The sequence below is a fragment of the Micropterus dolomieu genome, linkage group LG02 (genome assembly GCF_021292245.1).
Source record: "Micropterus dolomieu isolate WLL.071019.BEF.003 ecotype Adirondacks linkage group LG02, ASM2129224v1, whole genome shotgun sequence".
NCBI lineage: Eukaryota > Metazoa > Chordata > Actinopteri > Centrarchiformes > Centrarchidae > Micropterus > Micropterus dolomieu.
In genome coordinates, this window is record NC_060151.1 from 7,300,567 (window position 1) to 7,319,573 (window position 19,007).

The 19,007-nt window shown below is 40.9% G+C and overlaps 1 protein-coding gene across 3 annotated transcripts in view; it reads left to right on the forward strand.

The window, feature by feature from the left end:
* The window catches only part of LOC123984899 (serine/threonine-protein kinase N1-like), a 40,195-nt gene that overhangs the window by 10,118 nt on the left and 11,070 nt on the right, over positions 1-19,007 (forward strand). Inside the window, exons 1-8 of one of the 3 annotated variants that reach the window (XM_046072147.1) lie at positions 3,359-3,445; positions 8,668-8,968; positions 14,667-14,812; positions 14,940-15,060; positions 16,040-16,185; positions 17,206-17,419; positions 17,542-17,736; positions 17,969-18,078. In XM_046072147.1, the coding sequence (XP_045928103.1) occupies positions 3,377-3,445; positions 8,668-8,968; positions 14,667-14,812; positions 14,940-15,060; positions 16,040-16,185; positions 17,206-17,419; positions 17,542-17,736; positions 17,969-18,078 (1,302 nt within the window). In that variant the 5' untranslated portion in view covers positions 3,359-3,376. Of the gene's footprint in view, positions 1-3,358; positions 3,446-4,653; positions 4,982-8,667; positions 8,969-14,666; positions 14,813-14,939; positions 15,061-16,039; positions 16,186-17,205; positions 17,420-17,541; positions 17,737-17,968; positions 18,079-19,007 lie in introns of those variants that run through there. The other 2 variants (XM_046072138.1, XM_046072155.1) reach the window with 2 other exon arrangements.

The following is a 19,007-nucleotide window of genomic DNA, read 5'->3' on the forward strand; positions in this document are numbered from 1 at the left end:
TCCCGATCTTATTTGACTTTATTTTATCCCTTTTATTTTATTGTATTTTACTAATTTTATATTAAATTTTCATGCTCTTATCTTTTTTTTTTTGTATTATTCTTTACACTTGTTAAAGCACTTTGTAACTTGTTTTTGAAAAGTGCTCTACAAATAAGGATTATTATTATTATTATTATTTAGTATATTTCACTCTATATATTTTTTACATTAAAATGAAAATATTCAAAATCTAGGCAAATTAACATTTATTAATTACTAATCACCATTTTTACTCTTTGGTTTTTGTAAGAAATATAAAATGTGTAATTACTGAGCTTTAGAGGTGCTGGTAGGCGAGGCATGCTAGCTGTTTCCAGTCATTATGCTAAGCTAGCCACCTGCTTGCTGTAGCTTTCATTTTACTGTACGCACATGAGATGGCATCAGTCTCCTCATCAAACTCTGGGCAAGAAAGCGAATAGGACTATATCCCAAAATGTTGAAATACTCTGTTAAATGCAGCAATACATTTAATTTGTTACATTGTATTTGCTGTAATACTCCTGTCAGCCCAAAATACAAAACACACTGTTTTTGGTGAGGAGTGTTGCGACCAACGACATACTCAAATCTGCTGCTCTACAGTCAAACTGTCCCAGTTACCCACATAAGAGTTAGCTTGGTCTGCTCACTGAGTGTAACCGTGTCCTAAAGTCAACTCTGCCGTCTGTCGTACGCAGACTTCCCTCTGATCTGCTGTGTTGACATAATGAGAAGCAGCGTCTCCTCCTGATAGTGTTCTCCTCATCCAGCTGACATGGCTTGTGCTGCTTTATTCATTACCAACCAGTTACAGTACATTAGTCTTATGTGTGTGTGTGTGTGTGTGTGTGTGTGTGTGTGTGTGTGTGTGTTAATGTGTCTTCACCCAAGCTTTTCCTCTGTCAGTGTATTATTTCTATTATTCATTTGGTTTCCATTGCTTTATTTTAGCTGCTGTGCAGTGGCATGAAGACACGTGCGTGTGTGCGTTTGTCTTCAGAGAAATTAACTGAAATTCACTGTTCACCCCTGCTCCAAACAGCCCCACCACCCCCTTTTAACCCAAATCCCATCCACCGCCTGCTAAATGAGGCTGCGTGTAGACATCATGATGTGAGGAGAATTTAAAGTTGCATTTCTCCCAAATTCTGTCTGTCTCACTTTCTTTCACATGCAGTGTTTCAGCGTACTACTTAACACACACATACGCACGCACGCACACACATTCACACACACACACACACACACACACACACAAAACGCCATTAAAGCGATGAATGGGACTATTAAGGGAAAACTGACCTCTTAACTGTACTCTTTCTCTTTGCATATCTTTTCACATACTAACAAACAGTCAGTTGGGACCACAAATCCATGTTTTCCTTTCCTCTGTCTTTGTTTGTCCCTGCAGCTTCTAACAGCGTCTGACATCTGGCATCACACAACTTCTTGAAGGCCACACGATGCAAAAAAGGCTCACACACACACTAAAGCCGATGACCTTGTGTGACACTGTTTAATCCACGTCTTCCTAATAATAAACACATTTTCATCACCAGAAACTTCCTGAAAATCCCAATCCCCCCTTTCCCCTACATAAACACCTCCCCATGCAATATCTGGCTTAGGGTACATTTATTAAATGATTATTATTTTTGGCAACACTACACTGTAACAATTAGATTGAAAGTACCTTCAAAAGCTCCACCATTATTATTGTTGCAGGTGTTTGTGAGTAAGTGACTGAGTATTAAAATGACAGAATAAGGGCTGGAAACTGGAGAAATCCCCCACTGCCTCCACAACGACAAAATCTCTGTCTAAATCTATTTATAGACACAGTCGAGCCAAGATGAGCTGACGGGCCATTAAAACTTTATCAAAGGGATGGCTTTCTGTCACCCACCGGCAGCACCGGGCAAATGTCTGCTATCCAAAATGTGGGGCGTAAGATAATGCATGATGGATTGACAACGAGATGAAGAACAATAGGAAAGAGCGAGCATCAAAAAAAAAAAGATGTAAAGAGAGGAAAATGCAGGCAGGGGAATGTTCAAGGGGCAATCTAGACCACATGACAGCCAAAATTGTTTTGGTTTAGGCTGAGAACTACCATCCTGTGTGAAAGACTGTGGTTTCTGCCAAACATACTGTGACAAATGTGATAACGAGACAGCCTTGGCTATGACCCTTTGTTATGTTTTTGTAGCATGACTGAATGTGGCGCTAACTGTAGGCCGACAATACAGATCGTCTATGTACTTTATAATCACTTCAGGGCTGCAACTAACAAACATTTTTATTATCAGTTGATCTGACAATTATTTTCTTGAAAGTTGAGTATATAACATTTCAGTGGAAAGTGCTTGTTACAGTTTCCTGAAGGCCCAGTGACGTCTTGAAATGTCTGACAAAGGTGGCAAATCCTCCCAATCTGGGAAAATGAAACAGATTTTTGGAGCGTACTTGCTATGATTTTATTCAGTTTTAATTTGTGCGGGTCACCACATAAAAAAATTGGGCTAAATTGTCTTTCCGCTACATTTTTGTATTCAAGTTTTATTTTTGTGTAGTGTTTTTGCAGCTTGCTGTTTTGGTTTTATGGCCCGCAACTTTACTCTAAAAGTTCACTGTCACCGATTTTATCAATGTCATTTCCAGCCAGGTAGCTGTTTTCAGAAATAAAATCTTTTGAAAACACACTGTACCGTACCTTCTCAGCACCGGACCGGCAGACAGACAACGGTTAAAGAGCTAAATATTAGAGTCAATATTGGAATTAGATTCACCAAGTCGCCAGAAACAAGACACCAGAGCTTTGAAAAATCTTATTAGTTCAACTGACGGATACTCAAACAAATGGGAGCTGTGCAGCCAAACAAAACCACATAACTTTGTTAAACATTGTTGAGAAATTAGTATAAATTGATGCAGGAGACATTTAGAATTTTTAATTTGATGGACATGGAGGCTTGGTTTTGAATATTTTGTTTAGTGTAAACGTACAGCTTCAATGAAGAGCTGGAACAAGCTGACAGGATGTTTATGATACTGTCAGACAGTGTGGAATAAGGTTCAGGGTCAATCCTAACCAGGTGAACAGGGTGAGACTGTAACTTTAAGAGATGTGTATATATACAAGCTGATGTGATCGTAGTTCCTGATACTGTGGTCAGCACAGTTTTAGTAACTGCATCTTTTTCACCGACACAATTAGCGAGACAGTTTGGTACCACAGGCATCACAGCAGCTCGTGTTAAGGTTTGAAGTTTTATGTTTTCAAGTTTACTTACAGTGCGGTTAATAATCACAAGCCAGACATATTTTTAAAGGTGAGAGACAGTATGGATGCATGGGGGCTGCTATCTCTGCAGCCACCAGTCCACATCACAGAGGAAGTACTGACAGTCACAGGTGCTCGGTAAGTAAATATTTATAAATATAGATATGGGCCACAGAGCATTTGTATCTTATATCAAAATGTTGCTAAGCAAGCGCAACTGTCTGTGTTTTTCTTAAATTGGCTGAACTTCATGTTCACTTCCTATTCCCTTATTGCAGTGAGGCAGAATAAGAAGAACTAGACGTGGTGTAGTGCCTCTTTGAATGCCACACAGTGTGTGTTTGTCCCTTGGCCTCTCTGTCTATGAGCGTGTACACTTTTGTGTAAGCGCTTGTAAAACAACAGATAGAGATAGGGAGCCAGAGAGGGCCATCTGCCGCACAGTGAGAGCTTGGAGGATCAGTGACCCTGCACTGCTGAGTGTCTGAGTCAGATAAATCCATGACCCTGTGTGTCTCTGACAACTGACAGGAAGGAGACAGAAGTCAGACAGCGATGGCGTCTGTAGCCGTCAGAAACAGGCCGAGGGTCTGTGATCAGTCAGTACTGCAGGTGTGTGATCTCTGCTCGTTCATGCCTCAGAGGTGGCGACTCCACGCGTTGTCCCACTTTTCCTGTGAATTTAGATGTGTGAGCTTCCAAAAAGTCATTTCAGCTTCCAGTTGACTTGCACACTGCGGGGAATGTCAGTCTATTCAACTATGTGTGCAGTTTGTCTCCGTATGGCGTGGTGTTATATCAAGAGGACACAACAGAACCCAATGCTCGGATGCTTTGTGACTGTAAATTTGTTTTTTTTTTTGGCCTTGACTTTTTGTTTAAGTTCGGCTAGCTCACAACACAGCTTATTATGAATCCCTGTCCTTTTTACAGCTCATCAATACGTCGAGTCCCTTTAAAAAATAAAAAATAAAAGAAAATCTAGTGCTTCGTAATGTGAATGTTTTGTTCTTTTACCACTTGCAGTTTATTTTGTTAATTCATCTGCATGTAAATAATAGAAATAATGCTGCATATATATCCAGATGAGTACTGTGTTATACTTCGACATGCACACACGAACAAACAAAGATATACATGGTCTGAAAATCCATTTAACATGTCCACGATCTATCACAACAGCCTGTCTTACAGTTTTGGAGACCCAAAGTGGCAGGAAGCACAGTGGCTGTGAGCTCTCTCACTTACAAAACCACCCCAATGTGTGTGTGTGTGTGTCTGTACAAAGTGCATGACGCCTCAGTCTCTATGTGGCAAAGAGCAGAACAGGAAGCAGCGAGGTGGGGCTCTCTCGGTCGATTCTTTATTCCTCTCCTCCACCTCGTTCACTCGCTCCAGTTTTAGACTGGCTTTTGATTCCTGGCGGGAAGGACATCCTGGATTTTGAGGAGGCAGGAATAGCGCTTGGTGTTGCCTGATTGGTGCTGCTGTCAGCGCTCTGTGTGTGTGTGTGTGTGTGTGTGTGTGTGGCAGGGGACAGAGAGTAGGGAGGGATACAGGCGCGAAGCCAGAGGTAGGCCAAACATGGCCAGTGAGGACGTACTGGAGGACCTGCTAGGGGATCAACCGGCTGATTCCCCGGTACACACTGACCAGAGTGACACAGAGTGTTCGGTAGGCAACTGTGGCCAGAGCAGGCCTCAACATGGCCGCCTTTTTTCTTTCTATCCATTACTATGGCCCTTCTCTTTTCTGTCTGCTTCCTAGTTCACTTCCTGTAAAAACATCTCCTGTCTGACAGCGAATCATTCCCGTCTGCTGTTGTGATTTCACTCCGCTGTACGAGCTGTCTTACACCTCGCTCCAGAGGTTCTTTGTTGTAAAACACCAGGGATTAAGTTGTATTGTGTTGAATAGGAGTGCGTCACAGCACAAACTCTCCCTTCCTGCCAGTGTGTTCTGGTGTGTTACTCTGCCTCTGCTTTCTGTTTTACCTTGAATGGCTGTGGCCTCCGCTAATGCTCATGCTGAAAAATTCTCAGGCCTGCCACATTAGTAGAAGAAGTTTGCAGTGCATGTGCATGTATACATGTCCGTGTCTGTGTGCTTGTCAGTGATGTCAGCATCTGTATCGATTTACATCTTTAAAAATATAAGGTGTTGTATCTGTGGTTCTTCTAGACCACACTCCCTGACAAAATGACACCTTTTTACCTTTATTTCATAAGCAATTGGTGAAACATACTCAATTACATTGCTTCAGAGTTGTGCAATAACATAACATTGCATTAAAGCAGCCGGTAGAATCCTGCAAGCACTTGGACTGTGTTATGTGTTTGGTTGGCCGCTGGGGCTGTGCCTGACTGATGTACTGTATTGTGTTGCAGATGGATTATGGCTTTAATGAGAGCAGAGCTGTAGTCCCAGCCTGCATGTAGCTGAATGGACACAGAGACCTAAGAAGTTGTAATCAGATCTGCTAAGCTTGCATGGTGCAGTGAAAGGCCCTGAGCACCCCGTCATTATACTCTGGCAGAGGGGAGGGGAGAGCCTTCACTGTCCAAATGCGTGTGATCTATTTATTTTGAGATCTAATGTCACAACATCAAATTAATGCATGACATCTCAAGGCTTTCAAGACCTTGTTCAACAGGTTTATGAAGAATGATCTGTGTCTACGGAAACATATACTGGGGATGGACACAACTGTTAAATACAGTTGATCTGAAACATGCACTATATATTTTAAAGCTTATAATCTTAAGACTGTGTCAGAGACGATTTGACTTACCTGCAGTTTTCTTTTTACCTTTTCTGTGGTTGTGTTAGTGTTGAGATTGGGAAGGTGTTCATATTATTTTGTCCCCTGTCCTGTGTTCAGCACCTTTGCATGAAGACCTCATATCTAGGTTAGCAGTGACATCAGCGAACTTACTGTTTTTCATGGCAGCAGTTTACTGACATTTGACGGCCACGATATTAGGAGACAACCTGTCAACCAACTGCAGCATGTCATAGTCCTGTAAAGCCTACAAACGTTGATACAAGGTGGGTTTTTTTGTAGCACTTTAGCGTTAGTTATGTATCATTAGTTATTTAAGACTTTTGTTCCTTTCCAACATTCAACATTTGTGAGAAACCATCCTGCTGTCAAGTTTGTATTTCAGTCAGTGCTAAAGTTAGGACTGATTCCCACTCGATGTTACTTGTCGTTCAGAGGGTGTATAACTAGCCTAAGCTGTGTTTGTTTTAAGGGTGTAGATTAGACCAGACTGTCGAAACTCACAGCAACTGTAATCTTAGCGCTACGTTCATTACTTTATGTATTAATTTATCTTAGAGCCCGGGCCGATATGGGATTTTTAAGTCTGATGCCAATTTCGATATTAGAGGATTTTAAAATCCGATATGTCGACATATGGACCATTATTCTTTTTTTTTATAAACAAAGATTATTCCTAATATTAGTATGAAAAGAAACTTTTTATTGTTATAAATAGTACTTTGAACAAAAGTACAGCAAAATTGGTAAAAAACACCAATAGACTACTACTACTAAGAATAATAATAATAATACCATATATCAAATCTCATGTCAATGCCATCATAAAAATTATAAATATTGATATTGATATTGATAGTAATCGTTTTCTGCTATGTTGCCCAGCACTCTGTTAATTCCAACCAGTGCTACGAGAAACCATTTCCTAACCACCACCTGGCTCCACCTGTCTATGATACAGTGAACCAGAGGAAATGCTGCTGCTGAATGCATCTAATACTACATGACTGTCTACAACGAGGACAACAACTTTGAGATTTCACAGTAACGTTTCACATTTGAAAGAGGAGCTAGCTAACTTTGTTTGGCGGGCAGATATATTTGTAATACGTTAACCACTAGAGTTTAACCACTCAATAGCTGCTGTAAGTGATTTTAAGAGACTATGGGGAGTGGGTAATTTCCCTAACATTTTATTGTTGGATCTTATTTCCATACTGTATAGACACCTTATTTTGAAAACAGGGCGTTATCACATATGTATCCTCGTGCTAAATTCATCAAGTCCGACCCAATTTGATAAATTATGTTGTATGTGGTTCTCGTATCACGTAACATGAAGACTTCATAGCCTCTCTTCAGGTAGGACTCTCATACGGCAACACTTGTAAAGAGAGAAACTGACAGGATAAAGTCGCTAACCTACCTGTCAGCTCGCACTAGTCCGTTACAGTGGATTTACCATAAAGGCTTTAATACGTGTGCACTCCTAATTTAGGCGCGTCTTGCTTAATCGCCTTCTCACAAACGAGTGACAGAGACAGACCGTGAACGTTACCGTAGTTACCTCAAAAGAAAAGTGGTTGTCTTGTGCCGGATGCCAAAGTGTGTGAGCGTGCACGCTTACAGTAGCGCAGAGCAGCTCCCACAAAACACAACGTTAGAGGTCTGAAATGTTTCAATGAAATGTGAAAAATATTTTGGGTTCTTTTTAAAACTATGGCGGAACAAATTAGACTGTGGCGGGCTGCCATGGTCTCGTTAATTAATGGGAAACACTGAATATATGTACACCGATATTCATAATAATAATATAACATGAAGGTGAAAAGTCACACTTCCTGGAGAACACTAATGTACAGGGGGTGCTATCACTGTAGAAAAAGTAATTTGAATTTTGACCAAACATTAAAAACATCTGACTATGTTTATTTGGATATACTCTCATTTTTCTGTCTTCTGAGCTGTATTTGTTGTTTACTGTCATGATGTTTACTGAGATTGTCATGGATCTGTTACATTTTTATACATATGCATTCTTTGTGTTTATGTTTACTTGTGACGCATCCAAAAGCAGACAAGATGCTGATTTGATTTTAGTCTGTATTAATGCCGTTCTAATCTGCTGTAATCTGGTTAGTGTCGATCAGTAGGAGCGCTGATGTGAGCACTCAGCTCTCTACGCACTTAAGCACGGCCTCTGCTTTGCTGCTGCCTCACGGTCTCAGCTCGGTAGGTTTCACAAGTTGAGGATTCACTCAGAGTTTCTGTTTCCCCCTCCTTTCATCCCACAGGGCTCCACATGGTCACAACTGCGCAGGGTGACTGTTACCAGCTTTGTCTGTTGTAACCTCGGCTCAGCAGCTCCCAGCTGGAGATGTCACCTTTTGAATCGGTTTCTCTTTCAACTCAAATTGAATAATCCCCCTCATACACAGCAGGCTAAATATAGTTTAACCTTCCCTTTTCATATTTGCACCATGTTCTGCACGCACTTGCTCCCTCTTTGCCACAGCCTCCTTCTCCTTTTGCACCTTCTCCTTAAACATCTCACCCTCCTCCTTTTCTCCTCTTTCAGAATGATCCTGGCGGGCTGTCAGTGCTCCAGCAGCTTGGTCTGGATCAAAACTCGGACTTCTCTGACTCCTGCGTGCAGCAGCGCCTGGACGAGCACCGCGAGAGGATCCGCAGGGAGATCCGCAAGGAGCTGAAGATCAAGGAGGGTGCGGAGAATTTGCGCAGGGCCACCACCGACAAGAGGAATGCCCAGCAGGTGGACTCGCAGCTCCGCAGCTCGACACGCAAACTGGAGTCCCTCCACTCTCAGCTGCAGGAGCTGGATGCGCACATTGTGGTCAAGGGCCCCGATGACAACAAAGGTATCCACCATGGAGCGGTGCAAGGGTGTTTCCAGACTCTTGAAACACTGGGGGCTTAGCCCTGCACAGAAATCTTTCATGTTTTAACCCCCCCCCACCCCCCCTTTCCTCCTACCCAAAGTATTAATAAAGCAACTGTAAATTATATATATAGCCTAAATTTATTATGAATTTTATAATTACTACTGATAATAATTAACACTGATAATATTAAATTGGTGGGGATCTGGGGGTCCTCCCCCTGAAAAATTTGGGCTTTAAACACTTCTGCATTCTGGTGAATTTCTTTGCACCAGTTTATTGAGGAAATGTCTCAGATGACAATTCAAAATAAGAAGAATATACTGTAATATAATACAGTAAGACTGTCAGATAAAGACTTATCTAAAGTCTTTTTAATGTGCACATGGCACCTTTTCACCTCAATGATAAATTAGCTTAATTAATCTGAATTCAGTTAAGAATTATTTATTGACAAAATATTCAGGGGGTCCTCCTCCAGAAGATTTTGAGCATTTAAACACTTAATTTCCTGAATTCTGGAGACATTTTCTGCACCAATTTATTGTGGAAATGTCTTTATTTTTATAAAGGGAAGGACAAAATTTAGGTGACAGGTGACAATTCAGAATATAAAAATATAATAGAATGTAATCAGTAGCTTATTATTTTATCTTATATCTATATATCGTTATTTTCTCGCATTTGGCGAATTATTATTTTTTTGGTCCACAACACAAGAAACAGCTGAGCAGAGGGAGTGGGTGCTATGAGATGTGATTGGGCCAGCCCAGTGTAGGCCTATGCTTTATGAATGCAGTCAAGCCAGCCTCCACTTTGAAAACGACAGTCAAGCCAGCCCTCGCGCTGTTTTGCGATGCGTGTTTTTTTCTAAGCATTACGGTAACATCGTGTCGCAGCACATTTCAAAATAAAAGTGAGCTTCTGCTGAACATAATGCAATTGATGTGGCAGAAACGATTGAATAAATAAATAAATGCTTAAGACACCACAAGTATCTAAAGAAAATATTACATTCTCACAGAAAGCTTACGACATTCAGCCAAGATTCGAACTCATGTAAAAAGAAAACTTCCTGTTTCCACTAACTCATTCACACTTCACAGTGACAGCAGACCACCTCAGGGAGACCCTCTGTCAATATCAGACCAATCTAATGTTTAGTTTTAATATTAAAGCCCTTGAAAATGTCTAATATTTTCACTGAATTTGCTGATTTCAGATGGATGTTAAAAGAAAACCTCCTGTTCCCACTAACTCATTTCACTTCACAGTGACAGCAGACCACCTCAGGGTGACCCTCTGTCAGTATCAGAGCAATCTGATGTTTAGTTTGAAAGTTAGAGCCCTTGAAGATGTCTAATATTGTCACTGAATTTGCTGATTTCAAATTGATGTTAAAAGAAAACGTCCTGTTTCCACCGACTCATTTCACTTCACAGTGATAGCAGACCACCTCAGGTTGACCCTCTGTCAATATCAGAGCAATCTGATGTAGTTTTTTTTAAAGTTACAGCCCTTGAAAGTGTCCTCTTCAAGTGACCACCAGAGAATAACAGACAGCCAATATCAAAGCAGTCTCATGTCCATTTTCAAAATGTATACACATATAAACATTTCCACATATACAGTATATACACACACATATAAACACACAGACACTGCACATTATTTTCCATATATATATACACATGTATGTGTGTAGACAAAATATTAAACATCTTTATAAAATAAAAGTAGGCTATGTGTATATATTACAAAAAAATATGTAATTGTTCAGAATGTGCATATGTGTGTATCTTGGATCATTTCTTTATTCCCATTACTTCCTTGTCCATACAAGCTATATTGGTGGGATGCGATGTATTACAGGCACACAGAGCAATTCCACTTTGATTTTCTCGCTTTCTTCAGGTCTTGGTGTCCATAGCAAGGCACTGCTCATGGAACCACCTTTCACACATTTCACATTGGATCTACAAAGGACAAGGTTAAAATTTCAAAGATGAATGTCAGTGTACTCTGACAACATAAGACCTTTTTCAACAAATGAAGAAAACAACATAGTCCCAGTCTCTGTTTACTCTTACACACACACACACACACACACACACACACACACACACACACACACACACCTCTGCTCATACTAGATTTCCATTTCTACAATAAACAAGTCACAAGAACAAAGACTGTGACAGTGTCATTGGATTTGACAGATTACCAACATCATTAATTGTTCTAACTGGACAAACTGTGGAGGTGGACAGCCACAAAAGAATCATCCTGATAATTCATTCATTTTAATAGAGGTCTCAAGTTTGAGGATCAGAAACCAATACCTCTTTTATAGGCCTACTAGTAGTCGACTGTGTCGGCCTTATATGGTTTTTACCGCTTTCTGTCTTTCATCTTGGTCAGCTGGTTGTTCTGTTGTTCGTTTCTAAGCTTCTGTAGGCATTTCCCACAGGTTCCCTGCTTTTACTACCATGTTACATTACAGGTCTACTGTTTTTTTAATTAAAAGTTATTTCATCTGTATACCTCCTAGGATGTCAACATATGCGACAATTTTATATCAACGTTACAAACATTGAATTACATTTTGACTGAGACACTTTCATAGGTTTAGAGAAAAGGTACAAGGTTGTTTATTAGTCATTTTACAGCACTAGGCTGCATAACAAAACGAAATTTGTAGTTCATTCATGATACACACACAACATATATTTAAGTGTAGGCCTATATTAAAATATGGTAATATATTAATTAAAATAAATCAATATATAGGCTACAATTAGGCTATTTATATAGGCTACATAAATAGCCTACATACACGTATACATCCATCTTGACTGCGTTTGAGCACCAAGAGTAATCGATGTAAAAACACAGAGTCCACCTCCTCTCATCTTGCTGGAGTCTTGCACTGATATCTTTAATTTGGCCCATGGGCTGCCTTTTGCCATCCACTGCTGTATGTGAATCAAAACAAAAAGTGCAAGTTGGCTTCACATTGGCCCCTGTGAAAGGGCACTAGAGTTGTTAAAAGTTGAAACAGGAGGTTTCCTTTTTACGTCAATTTGAATCTTTGCGAATAGGGAAAATATTACACACTTTCAAGGGCTGGAACTTTAAAAACCTACATCAGATTGCTCTGATATTGACAGATTGTCACCCTGAGGTGGTCTGCTGTCACTGTGAAGTGAAATGAGTTAGTAGAAACAGGAAGTTTTCTTTTTACATGAGTTCGAATCTTGGCTGAATGTCGTAAGCTTTCTGTGAGAATGTAATATTTTCTTTAGATACTTGTGGTGTCTTAAGCATTTATTTATTTATTCAATCGTTTCTGCCACATCAATTGCATTATGTTCAGCAGAAGCTCACTTTTATTTTGAAATGTGCTGCGACACGATGTTACCGTAATGCTTAGAAAAAAACACGCATCGCAAAACAGCGCGAGGGCTGGCTTGACTGTCGTTTTCAAAGTGGAGGCTGGCTTGACTGCAGTGCTTTATGGGCCAATCGTTGGCCCATTTTTCAAAAACAGTTAGGCCTATATCTTATTTCACTTGTAGCCTACTCGATGAGACGAGCGCACTGCTCTTCATCAGAGGAAGAAAACCGAAACTGAAAACACTTGTGATCAGACACAAATATCACCACTATTCCACACTTATGTTCACTTCAGCACCTCTGATAAAGTGCAGCTCACATCCGCTTTAGAGGGAGTGAAGCATCCTGGAGCAGAGAGACAGTTAAACAGGGCGAAGTGTCTCTGAGCGAGTGGGACAGAGACAGCGGGGAACAGCTCGACAGGTGTCTGTGTCGCGGTCATGTGTGTCATGATATTTTCTCACTACTTTGCGGTGATTGTTAACCGTTTGTGTAGCTATACACTGACTAGACACTGACTGACAACATTTACATTTAAATGTATTGATTACAATTTTGCTAGGGACAATTAAGAAGTCGCGGATAAGCCCTGAAGCTGTGAGCAATGCTCTCTCTCTCTCTCTCTCTCTCTCTCTCTCTCTCTCTCTGGTGCTCATTCTAAACGCAGACGGGCTGAGTTACGGTAAACAAAATGCAGCAATATTATTACGACTAGCCTCCGCTCTTTGAAGACCTGTGAGACAGGCTGCATCATGAACATTATTGCATATTAACATGGAAAATATTTTTGTTTCTGATGTTGAGTTACATTCGGAGCTACAGTCAAAACATCCGGGGCTAAAGCTCCAGAAAAATGACCTGGCAACGCAGATGGAGAGGTGGTTTATACTATAAGCATCTGTGCCAGTGTGGGATGTGCCATTTCTCCTCTTTGAAACTGTCAGAACGTACTTATAACATAATCATCATTACATAAATGTTTCCAATACTGGGTTATATAAAATAATCTATTTCTCCAAAACTTACTTCAAAATGTCAGACTAGTGGTCCACTGCTTTTTAATATATCTTGGCACTGCAGTTACCAGCAGGGGCTGTCTTGAATTTCTTCATGTTGTGTCACAGGACCATACTTTTGCAATCATATTTGCAGACAGCATAACAGGCAATTATATATATATATATATATATATATATATATATATATATATATATTATAGACTGCATAATGACAACAGCTGTTTGCACTTGTAAACATCGTGTCACCTTTGCACATCAGTTCGGACATTTGATCATCTTAAAGAGGTCATATTACGCTTTTTGTCTTTTTCCCCCTCCTTTATTGAGTTATAAAACTTTTTTGTGCATTTAAAAGGTTTGCAAAGTGAAAAAGCAACAAAGTCCAGCCCAAAGGGAGTTCCCATCTCCCACAGAAAACTCTGCTCTGAACTGCCTGAAAACAGCTCCTTTGTAGTCCAGCCGTTTCCTTTTGTTCTCTGTGACGTCACAGCAAAATGCACGTCATAACGCTCGCCTAGCGGCGAGATTCGCCTAGATTTGTTACAGGTTAATAACTCATCACTCATCACTCTTGCTCCAGTCCATTTTGCTAAGCTGGTAAGGGGATATCCAGCTGAACTGTAGCTGTGTTTACCGGCTTCTCACTGACCCGCCCTTCTCTGATTTTGATTGGCTAGTAGTCCTTAACTAGGAACTTCCCAACAAAGATCCTGTAGACGCAAGATATATCACTCCATAGCTAAAACGGAGCCTTCAACACACAGGGTGAAAAGAGGAGCTACAGCAATGTGCAGTATGACAAAAAATATGGTGTTTTTTGAAAATGAAACCATGTAAACCTGTTCTGGTACAACCCCTAAATAAGATTTTGAACCTGAAAATTAGCATAATACCACCTCTTTAAATACCTAATGCAATTTCTGAATACAAAAGGAACACTGTAGAGTCCTGCTCTCACCATGGTTTGTAAATTGCAGCTGTGTGTCACACCTCTTTTATGCGTAACAGGTGCCAAAAAGACTTCCGCAAAGCATACACGTGTATTCTTGATTATAGCTCCTCCAGCAAGCCTCCTCTCTCCTCCAGATGCATTTTAAGAATTGAGATGTCCCTCAAGATGGCGGGCTGAGATCAATTTGAGAAGAATGAGAAGAGCCTTTAGGGTTTAGGCTTTTTGTTCTTCCAAAAGACAATGATGATGTTTTAACAACTGCACTGACAGTAACCGGATCTCTTACCATCCAACCACTCCTCTTGCACAGATGCCCCTAAGTCTCCGGAGTCGGTCAGTCGGACGTCGGCCAACCAGCACCGCATTGCAGCTTTGGAGCGGCAGCTAAACATTGAGCTGAAGGTCAAACAGGGAGCAGAAAACATGATTCCAATTTATGCCAATGGAGGTACCAAGGTATTTGCCTGACTCAGCTTTTAGCCATAATTTTTTTTCACTTTACTATCCACTGCAGAGTCTGTAATATCTAGTCTGTGCTTTACTCTCTCTCAGATCTCCTCCTGTTTTTTATTTCCCTCCACAGGACAAGAAGTTTCTCCAGACGGCTCAGCAGATGCTGCAGGACAGCAAGACAAAGATCGACATCATCCGCATGCAGATCCGAAAGGCCATGCAGGCCACGGAGCAGTCTGAGGACAACCAATGTATCTATAACGCATTTTGTTTATATCCTCACTCTCATTTTCCTCTTTCATCCCACCTGTCACTCTTTCAGCTTATAAACACTGCATGTTTTATGATGTGGGTGGTAATGGATCAATTCTTGCTTTAGAACTTCACAGTGTACAGTCTTCCAGTCAAACACACACACACTCACATTGAGTACAGCCCTCTCACTCGCTCCGGTTAGAGCTTTATTGATGTTCCTGCATCCCCTTGATGTTGCCCAACAGCTAAAAGCCGTGCCTCATTTAACAGAGGTTAGAGAGGAGGCAGGACAGATGCAGGGAGCCAGGAAGGGAGTGAGACTGAAAGGTCTGAGTCAGAAGCCCTTTATACACAGAACTCCTGTAATACTGCCGTACTGCTGTTTTTGTACTGAACTAAACAGTGTAAGCCATGAGCCAAAGAGATGTGATGTGTAGCACAACAGCGTCTACATATTTCCACTGCATGGTATGACTCTACTCAACTCCACTCACTTTTGGTGCCTCTACTTTGTTTCCCACTGCATAACCCCATCAGCCTCTGAGGCCTTTATTTACTGTCAAACTATAATGCACACTGTACATTTACTGCCAGAGTGACAACCAGTCACTGTCAGTGTTTTCAGCTACAGCAGGCAAAAAAGCTCTAAAAATCTACTGTCCACTACCTGAGACAGACAGACACTGCAAGTAGCTGTTTACAGCTGAAGAGACAGATTATTTTCTCAGGAGTTAGCAGGGACCAAAACAGAGCTACAAGGAGAGTGAATATTGAATTTGCATTTGTTGGGTGGCTAGCAACAAAATTTAAAAGCTGATGTTGCTCCGTTAAAGATGTGTAAATAGGAAACTGATGACGAAAGGAAGCAAACCAAAGATGGATCACTGCGACCAAATCTGTTTCTGTTAATCAACGCATGTTGCTGTTCAGCCTGTCATCCGTATGTTGTTGACTAAACCTGACACTGTGTCCCAGGTAAGCCGGACGAGTGTGGGGTGGAGCTGCGTGTGGAGGAGCTGTGGCATCACTACCGTGTGGAGCACGCCATGGCAGAGGGAGCCAAGAATATGCTGCGATTGTTGGGGGCAGGAAAGGTCCAAGACAAGAAGGCCATGGCTGAGGTCAGAGAGCTGGCAGGAGAGGACTTGGTTTAAAATATATTTAGTTAAATCTGCTGTTTCAATGCAGCATCAGTTAGGTTTTTAAAAAGGTTTGTAAACGTTAATACACACCAAAGAAACACTGCACTGTTGTAGATTTACACATTTTCTTTGTCATTTTGACATGTTGTAAAATTATTTTTGTAATGATTCCACAATTTCTGTATTCATGTTTATATTTATTTATTTGGCAAATACAGATATTCATATTTCTATAGAATTAAGTATTAAATGTATCTACTTATACCTTCATATACAGGATATTGATAGTAAGACAATAGTCCTGCGGTTTAGGAAATAAACTCACTTTCTTGCCCAAAGCTAAATGAGAAGATTGATGTCACTCTTATGTTGGTACAGTATATATGAAGCTACAGCCAGCTGCCAGTTAGCCTGACTAAACTAGACTAGATGGGGAAACGGCAAGCCTGGCTCCAACGGTAACAGAATCTGAACGAGGTATAATGTGTTAGTAAGCTTTACAGGGGCACATAAGTTTTGTTACCTTTTGATGGAGCTGTTTCTCTCTGATTCCAGTGTGCTACGCTAAGCTAACCTGCTGCTGGCTTTGTATTTATCATACAGACACAAGACAGGTGTTGATTTTCTCATCTAACTCTCAGCAAGAAGGCTCAGTAACAATAGGTGTATTTTCCTTTAAGTAATCAATATATTAATTAGTAATCCATTATTGGTTGAATCTGTAGGTAAAAAAACATTTTTTAATCAATTTTTCCCACTTTAACCATGTAAATGTGGGCTTACATATTTGCATACATCATATTATTTATTTTAATATTATCTCATATTCGTTGTGTTGCATATTAGCACAGTTTTATTCAGAGCTTCTATTTTCCTTGTCATTATTAGTATTGCTGATGCAACAACCTTGTTTTCCCACCAATAACAATAATTTTTTGTTAAGAAAGAAAGAAAACAAACAAAAGTCACTCAAAAGGAAACATTTAATGATGTCTGCAGGCTCAGTGCGGTCTGAGCGAGTCGTCCCAGCGTCTTGACCTGATCAGGTGCTCCCTGGAGCAGAGGCTGCTGGAGCTCCCCGAGGATCATCCCAAGGCCTGCCTGATCAAGGAGGAGCTAGTGCTGGCCTCCTCCTTGTCTTTCAGCTCCCGCTACAGCAACCCCTATGTCCATAACCAATACAGCACCCTGAGCAAACCGTCACCTCTCACAGGTAGACCCAGAAGCTATAATGTCGAAATACTGGGAGAAGCTGCATCATACATTTTCTTACCTGTCGAGATGGTTGGTTTTCAAGCACTGATCTTTATAAATAAAGGTCAATTTTCCTTCTAGGTACTCTTCAGGTGCGTCTTCTTGGCTGTATGGGGCTGCTGGAGGTCGTCCCTGGGCGGAGCAGAGGGACCCCATTGGTTCTTCCCGCTCACTCTCCGGGAGATGGACGCTCCACTTTCAAACTGAGTGGCCTCTACAGCCGCAGCACCAGCAGCATGAGCCTTAAGATCCCAGGCAAGAACGAGGAGCTCTCCTGTAAGTGTTTAATTTATTTTGAACAGGCGCCTTTCCGACGAATCAGAACTTTTATCTTTTAGCTCATTTAAACAAATGATTTCACTCAACATTAGCTTAGGCGTAAAGAAGCACATTTCTGATATTAATTTGAAACAATTCAGAGCCAAGGATCGCTTTTCTTCCGTCACGCATTTCCAGGATTGTAGCTCTGGATGAAAAAGCAGTGCCTCTTTCTGTGGTTGTTTTACAGCGGAGGTGAGCGCAGTGCTGAAGCTGGAGAACACAGTGGTTGGTCAGACAGCTTGGAAAACAGTTGGAGAGCAGGCCTGGGACCAGACCTTCACTGTAGAGCTGGAGAGAGTAAGACACACAGCACTCTTTCTCTTACAGTGTCCTTTCACTCTGGTGTTATTGCACCAGTCGCTAAAGAACAGGTGTATCATGTATCATGTATCATGTATCATGTATCATCATTTTTGTTTTGTTTTTTGCCAGTTTTCAGGGGAAAAAATCCTGAATGTTTTCAAATGAGCAGATCAGTTCAAACTGATTTTTACCTACATTCATGTCCCCACTAGGGTTGGATCCGAATGTTCAAATATTCGAACGCTGGGTACACATTTGACTTTCAATTTTGAAATTTGAATATTGAGGGTATTTTTTTGCATGCCTGACCTCTGCACACAGCAGTTCACATCAAAGGGAAAACAACACAAAGTTCTCAATGTTGGGAGGACTTTAAACTGAGTGATGACAGCAGTAGAGTGGCAGTTATGGCGTTTATTAATTTTATAATTGCTTAATTTCACTACAGATCAAAACAGTGAAATTTCCTAAATTTTAAAAGGAATCAGTAAACTGTAGGCTACAACAAAGAAAAAAACTACACAATGAACACATTTAAATAATTATGTGATAAAAGTTAAAAGTGAATTTTGCATAATGTGTTGTTTAGTTCCGCTACTCCCTGGACCCCCACCCGGCTAAATTATTCCTGTATTCTGCTCTGGACCTGCTCGAATAAGACTCTCTCACTCTGGACTCTATGCTATGGTTCCCCCTGCTCTGTCCAGCAGCCACCAACCTGGTTCGGCACGCATCTATTTTCACTCTACCTCGCTCTTCCCCGTCTCAATATCCGATCCCTTTAACCCCGCAATAAATATTCCTCTTTTATGTAACTCCTCCCTTTTTTGTCTTGCACCTGGGTCTGCCAGCCTTGCCATAACAAAGTTCAACACTAAGTTTTGGTAGTAACCACTTAGTTAGCCTAGCTATGAGTATAAATA